This window comes from Actinia tenebrosa, unplaced genomic scaffold, assembly GCF_029948245.1.
Source record: "Actinia tenebrosa isolate PJP-AT-01 unplaced genomic scaffold, QUT_ActTen_1.0 PGA_scaffold4__44_contigs__length_22323623, whole genome shotgun sequence".
NCBI classification, from domain to species: Eukaryota; Metazoa; Cnidaria; class Anthozoa; order Actiniaria; family Actiniidae; genus Actinia; species Actinia tenebrosa.
This window is the reverse complement of record NW_028292581.1, coordinates 14,483,408-14,501,243: the sequence shown is the minus strand read 5'-3', so window position 1 is coordinate 14,501,243 and position 17,836 is coordinate 14,483,408. Positions and strand designations below refer to the sequence as shown.

Sequence of the window (17,836 nt, the reverse complement as noted above, 5' to 3'; positions counted from 1 at the left end):
GAAGTGGAAAGAGCTTCAAACAAACTCAAATCGTACGTAAGTAGAGTGCAAACAATTAATCCGTGAAACACTAATAACGAAATAGTACAAAATAGTGCTAATTAAACAATAGAAAACAATGGAATTTGCATGAAATTGTACTATTTAGTCCTTACTAAAGTTTCACGGTTATATTGTTTGCACTCTATCATTATATTACTACCAAATAGTTTTTCTATCAATCATTGCAACTGCGGGTTAGATTGAATGAGCAACCAACCATTATTGAGTTATTTGTCGTTAATATATAGTATTCACTACAATATGTGCATATTTAATTGGTTGATCAAACGAGGCTAGGCCCGCAGGGCTTCGAACTCAAAATGGGGGCCAAGCAGTGAAAAGACGCGGGAGCTTAGTTTTGTTCAAGTTTTACGTTTATTTTGTAAAATAATTTAAGAAAGCTACATTCAAGAGTTGCGGGGGAAAATTGAAAATATAGTTGCATAAAACGTAAGCTTTTGAGTAATTCAAAAATGGTGTGATTTTATAGTCTATTTTACATTAAAACTACCAGTCTCTATGTGATTGATTGTAAATCATCAGATAATATAACATGACAGCTAAAAATAATGTTTCTGAAATAAAAATGTCTTAAGTTTAGCTTTAAAAGTTTCTATTGTTTCTGCTCTTTTAATTTGTTCAGGAATTGAATTCCACAATTTCGGCGCTGATGTTGAGAATGCGCGTCCGCCATAGGAATTGGATTTGATAGATGGGATGCATAACAGTGAGCGAGTTGATGATCGCAAAGTTCTTGGTGGATGATATTCCTGTATAATGGGTTCTAGATAACTGGTAGATTGCCCGTTCAAGATCTTATAAGTAATGAGCAAAATCCTGAAATTAATTCTTGCTTCCACTGGTAGCCAATGCAGATTCTTTAATACAGGTGTTATATGTTCAGTGCTTCATGTTATTATTTTACAATAATTATATACTCAAGCTACCAGTCAGAATATTATTCAATTCTGAAGAATAGCTTACTCACAAAAAGCTTGACTGTACTTAGAAATGGGGGTGAGGGCTAGTGCATTTCACTCTAGATCTCTATCCCTTTTTTACACACCCTGATCATATCTCCTAACTAGGGCTCTCTCTGTTCGTCTACGTCGTTCCCATACGACTTCAACAATCTACATCTCTAGTCCCGAACCTCAGATTCTCTTGGAGATTAGAGTTGAATCTTGTTGTTATTGATTATTGTTGATTGTGTATTAAGTTTTCGTTACTTTCGCAGACAAAAAAAAATCAATCTAATGAACTAGTTAAAACATGTTGAAGATAGAATTGTAAACAGGAAGTCCGTAGAAGCTATTTTAAGTTATTTTGATTTTTTAATAAATCTGTAAATAAACGCTGCCAGAGGCCGTTTGCGCGAACATGTATTTTCGCGTAGCTAGCCAGCAATAGAAACTACTAATTCCCATAACAAAGTTCCAAATTCTCAATGATACAAAACGTCTTACTTAGGTAGATCATATTTCACTTGTATCGGGCAACTGACGTGGAAAGAACTTCAAACCAAACTCAAAACGTAAGTATCATCATATTACACCTTTTGCCGTTCATTAACAGAAAATGTACATTCATTTGTGCCAATAGTTGTATCAATGACGTGTAATGTACTCTCATCAACACCACAAGTAACATCATTAGCGCGGATCAACTTTCAATAACGATAATTGAATATGCGTGTACATTCATAGGCATCAACGACAATCAATAGCGCGTTCGTACATTCATATGCGCGGAATGTATTTTCTTGTGCGCGAAATTCAACTTCAATAACACCAAATGACAGACAATTGCATTTATGGACAATCATTTACCCAAAAGTGAAAATTCATTAGTGCTATTAGCATCATCATTGACAATCTATAACGCGCTTGGACAATCATGAGGGTCAATGTTATATTCTATAGCGTGGTTCCACAAACATTTGCAAAAAAGTTATGACGCCGCTTGAAAATTTGATCCAAAATTTGGAGCATTGCGCTGCTTTTGTTTTTTTTTTGTTTTTTTTTTTTTTTTTCGTCAATTATTGGTCTTTATTTAATAAGAAAACTAGTTGTAAAAGACAACGTTTCGCTGTCATCTCGACAACATCATCAGGTCTAATGAAAATTTTACAATAACTTACAAATTTCTCGTGCGCTGATTGGTTATTTTTTATCATCAATATGAGGACAGACAGATAAAGCTGACGTCAACGAGCGCGCGCTCTTTCCGTTGGTTGTTTTGATCGCTAAAAATCAATGGAGCACGGCAGATATAAATTTGTTGATTGGTCTTCCTGTGGTACATAATTTCATTGATTGGTCCTCCTGTGGTATAGACGCGCATGCGGTTACTTAAAAGTCGCACGGGCTCATACGTAATCAATATGGCGGATGATAAATATAAATGACGGCGTCAATATTATATATGCCGCCATCTTTGATATTTACTTGAGCCCACGCTATTTTTCGCGGATAACCGTATTCGTCAGCATACGTCACTACCACAGGAAGACCAATCAACAAATTATATCTGCCGTGCTCCCTTGTAAAAATGAGAAGTTTTTATCGTTTTTGTTATTGTAAAAAACAAATAGACATCAGTTTTTTTATGTGTCTGTCCTCTTATTGACGCTAAATTGCGTCATCACATTGTCAAAGTATTGTGGATTCACGAGGCGTAGCCGTAAACTTTACTATATCTTGATGTAAATATAGCTAAAGGAAGTGTGAAAGTCCAATGAATAACAATGAAATAGATTAATGATTTAAATTAAGCGGGAAAATGACAATAAAAGCGCAAAACAAACAAAAAAATAATAAATGAAAACGTTCGCTCTAACAGATTAATATAATTGGTCTATTATCTTTGAATAAATCACAAATACATCAATTACTAGCATGATTCTTCTGGTTTCTTGAGGTTTTGCCTAGTATAGTCATTTTTTCTGACTTTTATCATGCTTTTATTGGGACGATGAATTCAGCGAGCTGAGCCGCGTCGAGCGTCAAACTCGCTCGGTAAATACCAGCTCAAAAACTATAACCAACTAGACGCCTTTTAGGCGTGAACTCGGGCTACTGTTTGCTACGAGTACGTGCAGAAATAGGCACTTGTTGTAGGGGTTGCACACTTATGTCCGACTGGCGTGTAATTAAAATTGATTGCTTTGAGTTTGGAATCTGTAGTAAATGACAAGTGTCTAAAAAATTGTCTAAGATTATGTTTGTTGATATTTAGTGCACTTGCATGATGTTTTTTTTCTTTTTTTTTTTTTTTTTGTCTAAATTTTCAACGAACTGCACATGAACTGTTACAGTTTTTCTTGTACACTGTTGTGTGAGAATAGATAGTGAACCACAGGTAGCCAAAGGAGTATATATTTGTTATATTCTGGATAACGAACTGTCTGCTGTTGTTTTTGATTTTGTATGCAGTTGTTTAACGAGACCTGCAATCCTCTACTACAAACGACTCTTTATTGTGATGAACAAATACAGATATAGTTGTACAGCTTTTTAAAATACATAACAATCTTTTTCATCACAGGTGAACGAACGCCAGCCATTATCATGAGGCTGTTTGCTGTCATCATCATTAATCTTCTTTTGTTGGATCTCTTTTGTTCATCGGAAGCGGCTTGGTGGAGACGGAGACGGAGACGACGACGGTGCCATGCACCCAGCACATCAACGATCAAGTGGTCGAACACCTGGGACCATGAGTTCACTTTTACATGCCCTCCAGGTATTATACCTTAATAAAACTAACCCTCTGAGTTCTCTCAATCAATGATTCTTGATTAATTTATCATTAATTACATTTGTGTTTTTGGTTTTTGGTTTTCGGTTTTCGGTTTTCAAAGCCGGCACTTCTCGCTACTTGTGGGACTTGTCGGGTTCTTGTCTCGTCCTTTCATTGAAATCGAAATTTTGGAGATTCCCGATTTTTTAGGACAAATCAAGACTATAAAATAGACTTGAAAACTGTTTAAGGTGAGCAAAAAATAAAGCTTACTTACGTCTTTCACATAACGATGTTTGGTTTTCCATAAGAGAAATGTTATTATTATGTTTGTTATTGTTATGTTTTTATATGAAATACATTTTTACCCAACGAAAACGAAAATAATTAGATAAATGCTTTGGTAGCATATCATCAGAGGGGAAATTGCCTAGAGACCATTAACTAACTAAACTTGAGAAACATAGTAAATGGAGCGGCAGTATGGTTAGGAAACCTATTGTTCTATGTTAGTGTTCGTCTTTATCCATTGTTATATGACGTTGACAGTGCACAGTGAAGGAAACGTTTCTCCATTTGTTCACAGTATTTTTCGTTTGCACGTTACGTCATCGCGGCCATGTTGGTACCATTTAACAAAAGATTTTTCATTAGCATCCATTGTTAACGGTACCACAATGGCCGCCATGTTTTTGTCTTTTAACTCTCTTGGGAATGCTTGCAACCCATCAATTAGGGAATATAAAAGTTTTTTACCCTTAAAAATCGTTCTAAAATATGTATTATTTGTTAATTAATCCAATATGATTAATATCAATTGTTTATTGAAAATGAAATTGCCCTTTTTAATGCTTTCTTATTTATCATCTAGTAATTTAACTGTATCTGCGCGGAAATGTTTATTCGCATGGCTTTTTGTTCATGGAATGAAAGTTTTTACTTTCAAAGTGTTCATACATGAAAATAATAAGGAAATGAACATTTTCAGCCATACTTGCTTTGGTTCATTGTGCACCGTCAGTAACACGTGATGGTACGATTCAACATCAAAGGCAAAACAATATAGCTTTGTTCTATGGAGTTTCCAAACCATTCCACTCCATTAACTATGTGAGAAATGAAGGACATGAACGTTAAAACTAAATGTGTCATGCTAAATGCTAAATAAAGGACGAATATTTGTTATAATATGCTCTCCGTGTTAAATTTCATCCAGCATTAAAATAAATTAAGCTTATCAATAGCAATATTAGAAATATTAGAATTGATTTGTCGATTCGTCGAAGAAGAAGAAGCCATGAAAGATCAACTCTATGGTTTACCATTTTTTCTTCAAGTATGGTGCTTTGCGCTGGAGCTCCGCTAATATGAATCCTATAATAGATGACTGCAATTTACTCCATTTTGTTACTTAAAATAGAACAAAATGGCAAAAAAAGAGATTCTAAATGTTTCAAAACATATGGTCATTTTCGTCATAAAAGTAAACTGTGACGTCATTTTCCCGCCAAAAATATAAAAATCGCAAAAAAGTAAAAACACACGATTGCGAAGATCAATGACCTCTGTTTTATGGCCAAGTTTCAAGGACTTAAAATCGGAATGAAATAGTTATGCATTCCGTTCTCCGGACAGCGCTGTGGAACTTGTGTACACTTAGTTCAGCAACCGTCGAGAAATTAGAGTATAATATCTTACATTTCTTGAACGTATTTTCAAGTATGATATTTTATATTCTAATTAGGTCAAGCAATGACTGAATTCCGCTCGATGTACAGCAATTGCCATTGGGATCGTGTGTTCCGATTTAAATGCAAAAAAAACATAGTTGCCAAAGGACGTTGCCACTGGTCTCACTATGTAAACAATTTTGACGACCCGATAGCTTTCAAGTGTCCACTCAGTGGCTTCATTACAGGAATCAGCAGCAAGCATGACAACCATTACGAGGACAGGTAGAGTTATTATCATTATCATCATCATCATCATCATAATTATCATTATCATTATCTTCATCGTTATCATCATCATAATTATCATCATCATCATCATTATCACCATCATCACCCTCATCATCATTATCATCATCATCATCCTCATTATCATTATCATCATCATCATCCTCATCATCATCATAATTATCATCATCATCATTATCATCATCACCATCCTCATCATCATTATCATCATTATCCTCATCATCATTATCATCATCATTATCACCATCATTAACTTATCTTTATTTTTCCTTTGATTTCTTGTTACAATAATACGGGCTTCGCGTTGCCTTTGCTGATTCTCGATTTTTGAATATTGCTTTACTTTAATATCTTTTTAATATTCCTTTATTGTTATTGTTATTATTCTTATTCTTATTTTTATCATCATCATCGTCATTATTATTATTATTTATTACTAAATACATAATAATAATAATAATAATAATGATAATAATAATAATAATAATAATAATAATATTTTATCAAACAATTGCCCCTTTCACAGTTCCCTGCCCCATCTTGAAAGGCAGCCGTTCCTTTGATCTTGCAATGATAGAAACCTTTTTCAAAACCTTGGACCGTAATTATTCACAGGCCTCAATCATTGCAAGCTCACCGTTCGTCTCGCTTCGATGCAAAGGCACGGCTACCTTTCAAGATGGCACAGGGAACTGTGAAGGGGGCAAATTGTTTGCTAGTTAGAAGTGCATTTGATTGACGTCCATTGAGTTCACCTCTAGAGTGACATCGATTTTTTGTCTTTGTTGTTTTTGTTGTTATTTAGAGAATGCCGAGTACTGGTCTATCACTTAGCAATCTTCGTTTTGCTCTATTAAATTCAACGGTTTGCGTTTTTTTCTTATAGGAGGTTCAGGTTCCGCTGTTGTAAAGACCATCGCTACCATCGCCACCACTGCACCTCCAACAGCGATTATGTAAATGACTGGAAGCAACCTTTCAACTTCAAGGCACCCAAGAACCATTTCTTGGTTGGAGCATTCAGTTACCACATCAATAGCCAAGAGTAAGTTATCAATGATTTTTTTTCTGAAAAATAAAGTCTTTAGATCTTCAACAAAGGATGATCACAAAACAAAAACACAATAACCTTTGTATTCAAATTGCCCATTTCACATCACATGACATTTCCCTGAGAATTGTTCCTTTATGACGAACATGTTATTAAAATATTTAAATATGAAAGAATCAACTCCCAAGAGTGGCATTACATGGTCTGAAATATATATATCACTATATTTCCAGAATGGTAGATTGAACAAACTGATTGATTGATTGATTGATAAAATTAGCGGGACATTAGAATTTTTCTTGCGATTGTTCAGTCATCTAGAAATATAATGCAATAAAGTAAATGACGCTCAATGTGTTTCATAATTCGTCGCTGGTTTTGAGATCTTTATCTTGCATTCTGAGCTCGTTCTCATTTTGAGATCGCTCTTCCTTAGAAATGCAAGCACAGTTTGAGGATGTAACGAATGCTCTACTTTTATAAAATATAATTAATGAGGAAAACACAATAGAAATCATTGCCCGTGGAGGAGGTTGTATATCTGATACAAAATCGTCATGATTTGCATAAACTTTAACTTTTTAAATTTTCTTAGCCAAATTCAATTTTATCTTTAAAATTATAGTAGAACATGTATGTATACACCTAGACGTTTCATAAGTAATATTCAATATTCGTGGCCGTGTTGTATCAGATATACAATCACTCGCCTTCGGCTCGTGGTTGTATATCTGACACAACACGGCCACTCATATTGTATGATTACATAAGAGGGGAAGTGCGCTGAGATTGAAAACCGGAAGTATAACCAACGAGCCGGAAATATATGTCAGTCACTTTTATTTAAAAAAACAAAAGGTATTCCAATTGCTCATGAGAGATTGTATACCTAGGCCGACCAAAGCTTCCTCTTTCAACCGGTGGAATAGGTAACGACAAACTATTGGATAACCACGAAATACGACTGGTCACATTTTCCTGTAGCGGAGTTGTTAATCAGGAATGTTGTGAATAAGCAGTGTGTTAAGGACTGCACGATCTAAAGCCGCATTTTTCCACAGGAGGCCCAAATGATGATCGTTGTTATTAAGGCGCTTGATCGTTTTCATTTTTTATGCATTTCTTTTTATCTTTCCCACAGGGATCGTCGTTGGAAGTTTGAAACTTGTAAAGTGGCACGCAATAGCCACGGATGGTGGTCTCGCCATAGAAAAGCCAAAAATGGTTAGGGCAATCATGTAAAGACTGAGACCATGATGATCCCAAACGGACGGCATTCACTAATTAAAAATACATAAAAGATAGAGATAACAAATCAATGATAAGATAACGAGGGGAAAATATGTTAACTTCGAGCAATATTTCTATAACTGTAATCATGGTGTTAAACATGAAAAAGATAAAAATAAAGTCACGAGCAAGTAATTGTCGCTTGTAGTTTATTGTAGAGATAATGAATTCAGAAATATATCCATGAGGCGATTGCACGGTGAACAATATGGAGAGCAAAAATGATCATGACCTGGAGGCGAGGGTGGGGGAAAGAAAGAGAGAGAGAAAGAGAGAGATAGAGAAAGGAACGGAAAAGAAAAAGCATGGGAAATTATTTGTATACAGTTTCCAAGTAATACTTATATTTTGTTCTTTCCTTTGGCCATGTTTTGCGTCCGTCGATCTCAAATGCCACATATTTCTAAAAAGATGGCGTCTAATTCGTTCCATAAACCACCCCCACAATGCACTGCGATGCCAACTCGACCCAGTAGTTCCCTCAACCTCGGAATGGCTAATATATGTGCTTACGCATTGACTTCTTAGTCACTCCGCTGACACCGACTGTATATTACCTTATGTTGAGGGCGTAGTCGTTTTATTTTGGTAAATGTAAATGTAAATTTACTGCTTCTTTTCGCTTAGCATGGTAGGACGATGACGGCCAATGGGCCAGTGTTGTATACATTATTGTTTGCATAAACAAATGCTTACTTTATATTTTTGGGAATTATTTGGTCATCAACTGATCACGAAAGAGCACAACTATGTTATTGATAAATGCAGTGCACATTTGCCTAGTAATGAGGTAATATATTTGTATAAATTACAAACAATTGAAATGTGCCAAAATTGAAGAAGTTCTGTTTTAAATGCTGGCTATACATTACGCCTCAGAAATTTATTGACGACTCTTAAGACTCTAGTGTATGCGGGCTTAGCTTCACTTCTGAGGTCGGTAAACAAAAGCCGAAATTAGAATAACAAAACAAGCAGCTTGGATTCCAGGCTAAGCCCGCATACACTGGAGTTATAAGAGTCGTCAATAGTATTTAGACGCGTTCCTTTCCTGTGGCTTTTTTGCATATCAGTCTATGTTATCGCTTAGCCAACGATAAAAACAGCATACAGATTGAATCTAGCCGAGTGTCAGTGGCATAGCAAGAGTACCAAACTTCGAGGAGCGAGCACACACGGCCAAAATTCCCGCCAAATCCACAGGTAGCCCAACAAAATAGGAAAATGTACGATTTTCAGTTCGGGGGCGATCGCCTCCTGCTCAAAGTTGAGAAAAAAAGAAAATAAACAAAATCAGCATAATTACTAAGGTTTATAAGACGGATGATTTATTTCACAGTTTGGAATGATATTAGTAACCCAGTGAAACAAAACAAAATATCTATTGTATAATAAGTGACTAGAGTGAAGTCACCTAACCACCAGTCAAATAGATATTAGACTAATAGTACACAATAGCACACTCTAATTCCAGTCTTATGTGTCTATTTGACTATTACATCATGATTACATGTTGACTAGTGGTTTTCATAAACCCGTTACACACCGTCCTTTTGTTGTCATTTCACTGTTACACACTATCTAATGGTATTTGTTTCACGGGTTTATGAAAATCACTATATCATTCTCGGAGCAAATGTCTTCACTCTAATGATGAAAACAAAATACAAAGGAATAAGTCAAGAGAGCATAAATAAGAGAGCGAAACAATAAACAATAAGAGCGCGCACGTGCAAGTCGATGACGCACGTGAGTAGTTTAAGGCGAAATTTAAACTGCATCCGGTTACTAAAAATAGCCCAACCGGAAATTTGCATAGTGCGCGCGTTATAATTATGCTCTTTTGAATAAGTAGAGTGCAAACAATTAATCCGTGAAACACTAATTACTAAATAGTACAAAATAGTGCTAATTAAACAATAGAAAACAATGGAATTTGCATGAAATTGTGCTATTTAGTATTACTAAAGTTTCACGGTTATATTGTTTGCACTCTATATACTACGTACTATTTAGGTTACCATGTATTAGAGTCAAGGCATTTTAACCCGTGAAATAAACAATGTTAGTCAACGTGTAATAGCCAAACAGACACAAAAGAAAACTATGGATTTAGGGTCTGCTAATGTGAATTAGTCTAATTTCTATTTCACGGGTTTAATGACTTCACTCTTTACTTGCTAGTTTTTCACGGACAAAGTAAGATCAAAAGAATACACGGCTTAAAGTGCACATTACCCCTGATTCATATATCAATATTCCATGCTAAGCTCATCGTCCTAAGGTCTCCTGATCATATACAGTCAATTCAAAAAACGTTGTCGTCGACCGGCTCAAGTCTACGCGACTGGACCGAAAGGAATATGGGTAAAAATCACTGAAGCGGTTTAAATATTCGTTCTGAATAAATTGTTCCCGCTAGTAATAAGATAATAATGGCGAGAAACAATCCATCAAATGCATGTCTTTGGCTTTAAGGAAACAAAAACAAAGTACTTATTATTCAGTTCACAATTTCGAATATATGAAGGCATTTAAAAAAACGTCTCCTTCAACACTTCCCGCTCGCCTACGAAGGTTCGTGCTGTAAACCAGGCATAACTAGTCAGATAAAATTATGGAGTCAACTCGGCTTCAATGATTGCTACCCAGAGTTCCTTTCGGTCCAGCCGCGTAGGCTTGAGTTGGTCGACAACATTTTTGAATTGACTGTAGCACCTAACCTATACACTCCACCTGGCCATAACAATATATAATAGTATCTTACAAAGATGCAACTGAGCTGTATTTTTATTATTAATATTTAGTAATTATTATTGTTACAATTGGAAGAGGAAATAAGGATAGAAGCCGCCAGCAGAGAAGATTCAATATCCTTTAAATACATCTATATAGTTAAAAATGGTGGTTATAGAACCCTTAAACAAATGATTTAATCATCAATGGGGCCATATCGCCATGCAGGTGGTCTAGCCCAATTAAAATTATGGCACATTTTTCTTTTTCATTCTGCTTTCTATTGCATCATTGACTACTAAACAATACAAGTTCTAGATTTCCCAATATGGGCCATTTCCCCTGTGTTGACTATGCATTTGCCCATAATAACCTTCTTACGTCAAGATATACTGGACCATAGCCACCAATGTTTGGTCCTGTATTAACCGAACCCCATTTTAAATCGTGGATACGCGAAGCGTAGAAACGAGTTATTACCATCAGAGCCACCTCCCCCTCCCCTTGCAAATAAAAATAAAACTCAGACCAATCTGTCCAAATGATGGTGGCTATGGCCCTTATGGTATTCTTATTTCAGAACACATTACATTATCTTCAGTATTGTTGCCTTTTATATTTAAGACCACGCATCACCTTACTATGAAATTATGTATTTGAATCTAAAGCTCAATTGTCAAAAAAATAATTTCATTTGGGGGGGGGGGGATGCATGGCCTTAAAATATAAAATATAACTTTTAAAGTAGGGTCAATTAGATATACTTGATTTGTTAGTGTTCGGCACCAGTTTTCTTGGAAAGTATTTTCTGATAATGAGCCAAAACAATGCCAAAAGAAATGATACATCACGAGTATCTATAAATTCCGAATAGTCCCCTTCACAGTTCCCTTCGCCATCCCTTCGCAACGATAGGGACCTGTGAATAATTGTCCAAGGCGTTAAAAAAAGGTCTCTATCATGGCAAGCTCACCGTTCGTCTCGCTTCGATGCAAAGGCTCGGCTACCTTTCAAGATGGCGCAGGGAACTGTGAAGGGGACTATTGTTCGAGAAGATTGTGTGATTTATTGTTTATAATCCATAAAACTACAGAGTACAATTTGGGATTTAATTGTACTCCTCTTGTCCAATCAGAGTAGAGTAAGTGTTTGTACTGCTGGATATAATAATAACCTGATTGGCTTAACTCTGTCTTTTCAATCATAATGGGATAAATACAAGTACAACCGAGTTATCAAAAGCTTAGAGACTTTGATCACCGAGATAGTAAAATACGAAAACATGCAGAAACTACTTCCTAGCTAGCTTCACTCCTCATCACACTTTTATTCTATGATAATACTGAATAAACACAAACAAATTAAAAATAAAATCCGTGGTTTATATCTAAAATCTAAAAATTAAAAAGAATCCTTTGCGCAAATTGACTACACAATGACTACACAAATAAAAAGTATGCATGTCATAAAATTATAAATTACTTCTCTTATTACTAAAGAAAAGCTTTTTCGATTACTATTATTACTTGTTAAAATAAAGTATGACAACTTGAAGGGGGAAAAAATCTATATAAAAAAAAAAGATAAAATTGATTGGAATGATTGCACTAGTATTATAATAAAACATCTAATTTGCTTAGCCTGACCAATAAAATTCCTTCATCTAGCTGGTTTTCTTCGTTATATTGAAGCCCTAGAAGCCGACTAAATTATTTCAAGAACAGCAGCGAAAATATACAAGAAAAAAAATTAAAACAGGGCTTAAAATAACAGCCAGTCATCTGGGGAAAAAAGTCAGGCCAGAAATAAAACTTGTCTGGTCAAATATTTGCCTTGACGGTCATTTTGACAATGTGCCAGAAATATGACTGAGCTATGAATAAGTTAGCTAGTCATCATGACCATCGATAGACTGACTATTATTTTAAGCCATGCTAATATTAGAGCATGTTGTGATATACTTCACGCCATAACCACTGGTATCTTGGCCTTCTGTATTCAGTACACTTACCAAGGACTTTGAACTATCGTGATTGATATTCGACTTACTAATTTTCAATTAATGTAAAAATGTGCCTTTTTGAAATTCTAAGGAAGAGAGACAGCCCCTGGTGCATGGAATTAAGAGATTGAATTTGATCATGCAAGACGACAGAGCTAATTTTCACCTCATCTCACAATTTTTTTGCATGACAAAGTCATTGTAGTCCTCCATTGAAGTTTGAAAAGTCAAATAGACTTCATGACCATAAAACGAGATTCCAATGTAATCTTGCAATATTAAACACACCTTTCTTTTCTTAGGGACCCTTGCTTTGGGGATATGAGTCTAATAATGAATGCTGTACAGAGTTGATAGAATAAAAATGGTCTTAAATATCAATGATTTCTAATCTTTTATGCCATTGTATCCTGCAAGATGTGATATATCGTCCAAAAATCTTTGACCTGATACTAAGACGATTGTGTGTGTCTACGTCTTAGCCTTCATCTCCCTTTGGGAGTTGGAGGGATTTTTCGTAACGGAGCTGGGAGTAGTGAAAACTGTTTACCAAACAAGGACTTAGACCTTAAAGATAAATGGACAATAAATCACTTGATCTTGTTGTGGGAGATTGGCGCTCTTCATCTTGGTAATTGCATGGACCGTTCGATAAGACCATTACAATATTATACTGTTTATAAAGGAATCCTATACTATAATTATTAGTATTATTTACTTGGTATTACTGCATTTACACCCAATAAACCTGTGATCCTTGACTGAAGGGATTCGTTGGCGCTGGACTTGACAATGGTGACCCAGTATGCCTAGTCGCTAACGATGCAAACTCATCTTCTTCAGGTACAGTTGGAATACTAGTTTTGCCCCAGACATTCGCATTTGGTTGCTGTGCAGCAGGTAATGATGCATTCATGTCCTGAGTCCATGCACCTGATATTCCATTATTTTGGCTTGGCACCGCAGAAAACGGATTAACGGTCGTCAAAAGACCTTGATTTGAGCCATTAACTTTGTTTATTTTTTCAGCAGATTCTAACCATCGTTCAGCATCAGATGGAGTGCGTTGTAATTGAGATGAAGGTGTCCACGCGCTGCCTTGTTGTCCACCAAATGGCTGGGCTGGACTTGCAACATTCTGGGCTGGTGTACCATAAGAAGTGTTCATTGTTGTGCTGGTTGAGCCAAGCCCATTATAAACTGGGGTATTCTGAGCAAGGCCAGGACTCATATTGGATACCTGTGGTGCAAATCCTCCAGGGTAATTCAAAGGTTGTTGTGGTGTGGTGGTTCCACCAACCAAAGCATCCACTGTTTGAGGTAGTTTCGGAGCTCGTGATTCCTCATGTAGTGCTTCATAACCTTTGACGTTATCTCTCAAGGGTCCAAGAGACATAGGTGTTGACTTATACCTAAGAGACATGTGACGTGTGAATGGTGACGGCGCAAAAGGCTGAGGCCTGGCTCTTGCGACAGGCGGTGGTGGCTTTAATACAGGCTGAACAGGTGATGTTTGCTGTGTGGTAATGACTTGCTGCGGCTGTGGTTGTGCAGAAGCCACAGGAATAGGGCCATTCATTGAAGTGCCTGAACCAGTTATGATAGGAGAAGTAGACGTGGGTTCTGTAGCTGTGCTGCAAGTTGTTTTAGTGTTGCATGTTGATGTGGAGGTGTAACAGTAGCCCCTGAAGATGAAGTGGGTGTAGTTGTTGTACCTATAGTTGTAGTTGTAGGTGTTGCCGTTGCTGTTGCTGTTGTTGTCTGTCCTTCTGGAACGCCCTAATTTTATGAAAACATTTTTAAAGCTGAGTTATGACCCTTCAGCAAGGTAGAAGCTTATCATTGAGTAATAGATCAAAATGAAACACTTGTAACAAAGAACAATCTTGACAAACACAAGTTAATAATGATGATGATGATGATGATGATGATGATAAAAATAAAATAATGAATTGGAATGGTAATATGTGCCTCAAAAAATCCATACATTTCTAAAATCAAGTAGATTAAATACTTTCTACTTCAGGGACCCCAACCCATACCACTTTTGGCCACTATTCACTACAGTTTTCAAGTCTCAGCCCCTTTCTTTAAACAGTGCTCTGCAGCATTGTTCTTGTGTATTTGAAATGTGTGAAAACTTATCTTGCACCACAGCACAATGTAATATTTTGGGTTCTGGCAAGCAAAGATGCCTTAACCAGGTTAACCATAAATGGCCTTACAGATGTACATGGATTGGGATGGATTCTTAACCAGGTTAACCATGAATGGCCTTACAGCTGTACATGGATAGGGATGGGTTCTTAACCAGGTTAACCAGAAATGGCCTTACATCTGTACAAGTATTGGGATGGATTCTTAACCAGGTTATCAGACTCACCTCTTTATTCTTTGCTTGTGCTTGTAATGCCTGTGCTTTCTGCTTTCTTTGGAGACATGCTGTAAATGCACATCCAACTGCATGCTCAGCCGTTCACCCTAAGCACAAATACATTAAGCCAATCTGAATTCAATAACTAATGCAGGTTCCTCTTTTTATACAGCTGTAGGGTAAGAGTCTAACAGAGTGACGTCTGCAGACTACCTGCACCAGGTTGGATGACAGTGACAATTTTAAATAGTTTACTATCATTATCTTTGAAGTGCAGCCAGCGAAGTTTAATGTCTCATTTGCAGACTAGCATTTCAATGAGAGTCAATCAAGGAATTGCAATAAAAACCCAATAACTTGAGTGAAATTTTGGACTGAAATAAAGATTTTAGAGGATTAAAGGATAAAGATGTATTTAATTTGGTCTAAAATCTACCTAAAGATATTGTTGTTTCTTTTATTCTGTTCTTTGATTGACAGTCGTTGCAATGCTTACAAATGACAAAAAAAAAATCTCCCAGGAGGAAAAGGGTTTTTCCACATACAGTTTACTGAACTTGAGGTATTGCCATCTCTGGTCACTGATTCTATCATCAGAATCAAGCTTATGCATACTAATAAGTACTAATAAGTACTAACTATATAGGAAATTGCACCAATCTTGAGTAATTCAGAATTTATAGCTACAGCAATGTTTTGAAACTTTTCAAAATTCAACGGACAAGTCTTTAGGTGAGTCTAATTTGAGAAATTGTAAAACATCATAATATCTATAAATTCCAATTCTAAGAGAAGATTGGGCGATTTTTTTTTTTAATGCACTCAAAAATTGAGCAACTTAATAGGGACTTTACAGAATACAGAACGTGGGTATTTAGTTGTATTCCTCTTGTCCAATCAGAATAGAAGTAATTTTGTTGAGTGTATTATAATAAGTACTAATGAGTACTGATAAGTACTAATAACCAATGTCAACATATTTGCTTAAAAAAGGGTTAGAATACTTACGCGTGTCTCTTGTTGCAACAAAACAATGACACATCCATCTGCGGTGTAGTCCATCTCGGCATAATGTATGAAAACACCCTGTCATCTGATGGATCAGGAGTACAGAAGTGATAACCTGTCGTCAATTGTCTGGGTCGATAACCAAGTGACTGTAAGAAAATGCACGTGGAACTTAACACCATCAGCAATATTTACTTCCCTAGGCTATTTACTACTGTTCATTGCTTATGTGCTGATCGAGACACGTCTTGTTAAAGCAGGGCCCAGTTTTTGATTATCAATTCATTTGAATATGTTTCATAGAACTACCAGAGAGCAGCTTACACATATTCCAATAAGTAAGAACTATATTTTTTCATTTTTTCTTTTGTGATATCATCACAAGTTGCCCCCCCCCCCCCCCAAGTTTCTACCAATTATATTTGAGTGCCCCCTCTACCAAGGTTTTACATGTACACTCTAACAAGGTTTTTGATTGGAAGTAGACTAATAACTGTCTTGTCTTACAGTAAGTGTTTTTCTTGATCGTATATTCAGCATGTAGCAATAAAAACAAGGGTAATTAACTATAGGAGGATGATCGTCAGACCTATAGGGGGGCCCTTGGCAGAGGAAAAACATTTCTCTTCTGTTTTACTGCAACATGCTGTGATCACAGTACTTTTCATTTCCTGCGAATCCCATGGAAATTAAATAAGCTTCTTTCATCTGCTGTTCTCTCCTTTAATTGTTTCTAGTAGGTTTTTTCTCTAACTTTCCTAGTTTAAATTCTCTCATCAATGAATCACGTTAGTTTTTAATAATCGTTGCATATCGGAGGAACCTTGCTAGCATCTACAAGTAAAATATTTCAAAACATATAAAACTAACAATATCAAAATTAAAAAACATTTTAAAACATAATAATTATATTACTATCAACTAGTAGAGTATAATTGGAAAAACACTTTATTTGATCAGTTTCCACAAGCCCCACTATCTTAAAGTATAAGGTACTAATAACAACATTTTCTTCGACACAAAAATATCTAGTGGTGGATAAAACTATTAATTTTACCTCAGCATCTAAATTGTGAGTACATGATGTTCATTTACTCACACCACCCTTTTTTCTTCTTGTTTTAAAAAAACCAAAAATGTTCAAAAACTGCAAAGTGGCTCCCAGCCGAAAAATAGACTACTGGTTTTCATATCAAATGCAAGTCACTTATCAGCAAATACTTCATTTATTTCAACTGAAGGGCTTACCGACTTTAAATATGGTACTTTAATACCTTTTTTATATTTGACCTTTTCAAAATTGGTTGTGGCGTTTTCATCCGTAGTGCCCTTTTGAAGATTATGTGGAAGGGAAATTCTGGTTACCAATTTTTGAAATATTTTTTGCAGTTTAAATGGGTTAGCTGTGGCCTGTGTTAGAAGAGGCCGAGGTTGTTACGAGTTTAATCCGTTGGTACCCTGCACTGACTTAGAAAGAGGAAGATGTTTCTTCAAGGGCATGCATGTTCAAGCATATCATTATTGTATTATATATGAAATAGGTACAATATGAAGAGTAAATTTATAAAGATAATAGGTTCTATCTGTGAGTTAGCCAATCACTGACTTCTAAA

General features: G+C 35.9%; 1 protein-coding gene and 1 pseudogene across 2 annotated transcripts; one reads left to right on the top strand and one right to left on the bottom strand.

Moving 5' to 3' along the window:
- The first annotated feature begins 1,461 nt into the window (after positions 1-1,461).
- Positions 1,462-8,238, top strand: LOC116288128 (dermatopontin). The gene is made up of 5 exons (XM_089036643.1): positions 1,462-1,576; positions 3,589-3,786; positions 5,528-5,738; positions 6,649-6,807; positions 7,955-8,238. Exons 2-5 carry the CDS (start codon positions 3,612-3,614, stop codon positions 8,040-8,042), a joined length of 633 nt encoding a protein of 210 aa, XP_088892769.1. The 5' UTR covers positions 1,462-1,576; positions 3,589-3,611; the 3' UTR covers positions 8,043-8,238.
- A 1,171-nt stretch (positions 8,239-9,409) lies between these two features.
- On the bottom strand, positions 9,410-16,277 carry LOC148907177 (uncharacterized; annotated as a pseudogene). The gene is made up of 3 exons (XR_016121131.1): positions 16,224-16,277; positions 15,225-15,308; positions 9,410-14,620 (listed from the first exon to the last, which is right to left on the bottom strand). The product of XR_016121131.1 is annotated as an uncharacterized LOC148907177 (transcript).
- Positions 16,278-17,836: the final 1,559 nt, after the last annotated feature.

What these genes read in the sequence shown, in the direction of transcription:
- LOC116288128 (XM_089036643.1), top strand. Translation starts at nt 3,612, where the DNA reads ATGAGGCTGTTTGCTGTCATCATCATTAATCTTCTTTTGTTGGATCTC. An exon ending in CACTTTTACATGCCCTCCAG is followed by an intron (nt 3,787 to 5,527) that starts GTATTATACCTT and finishes TATTCTAATTAG; the next exon opens with GTCAAGCAATGACTGAATTC. An exon ending in TACCACATCAATAGCCAAGA is followed by an intron (nt 6,808 to 7,954) that starts GTAAGTTATCAA and finishes TCTTTCCCACAG; the next exon opens with GGATCGTCGTTGGAAGTTTG.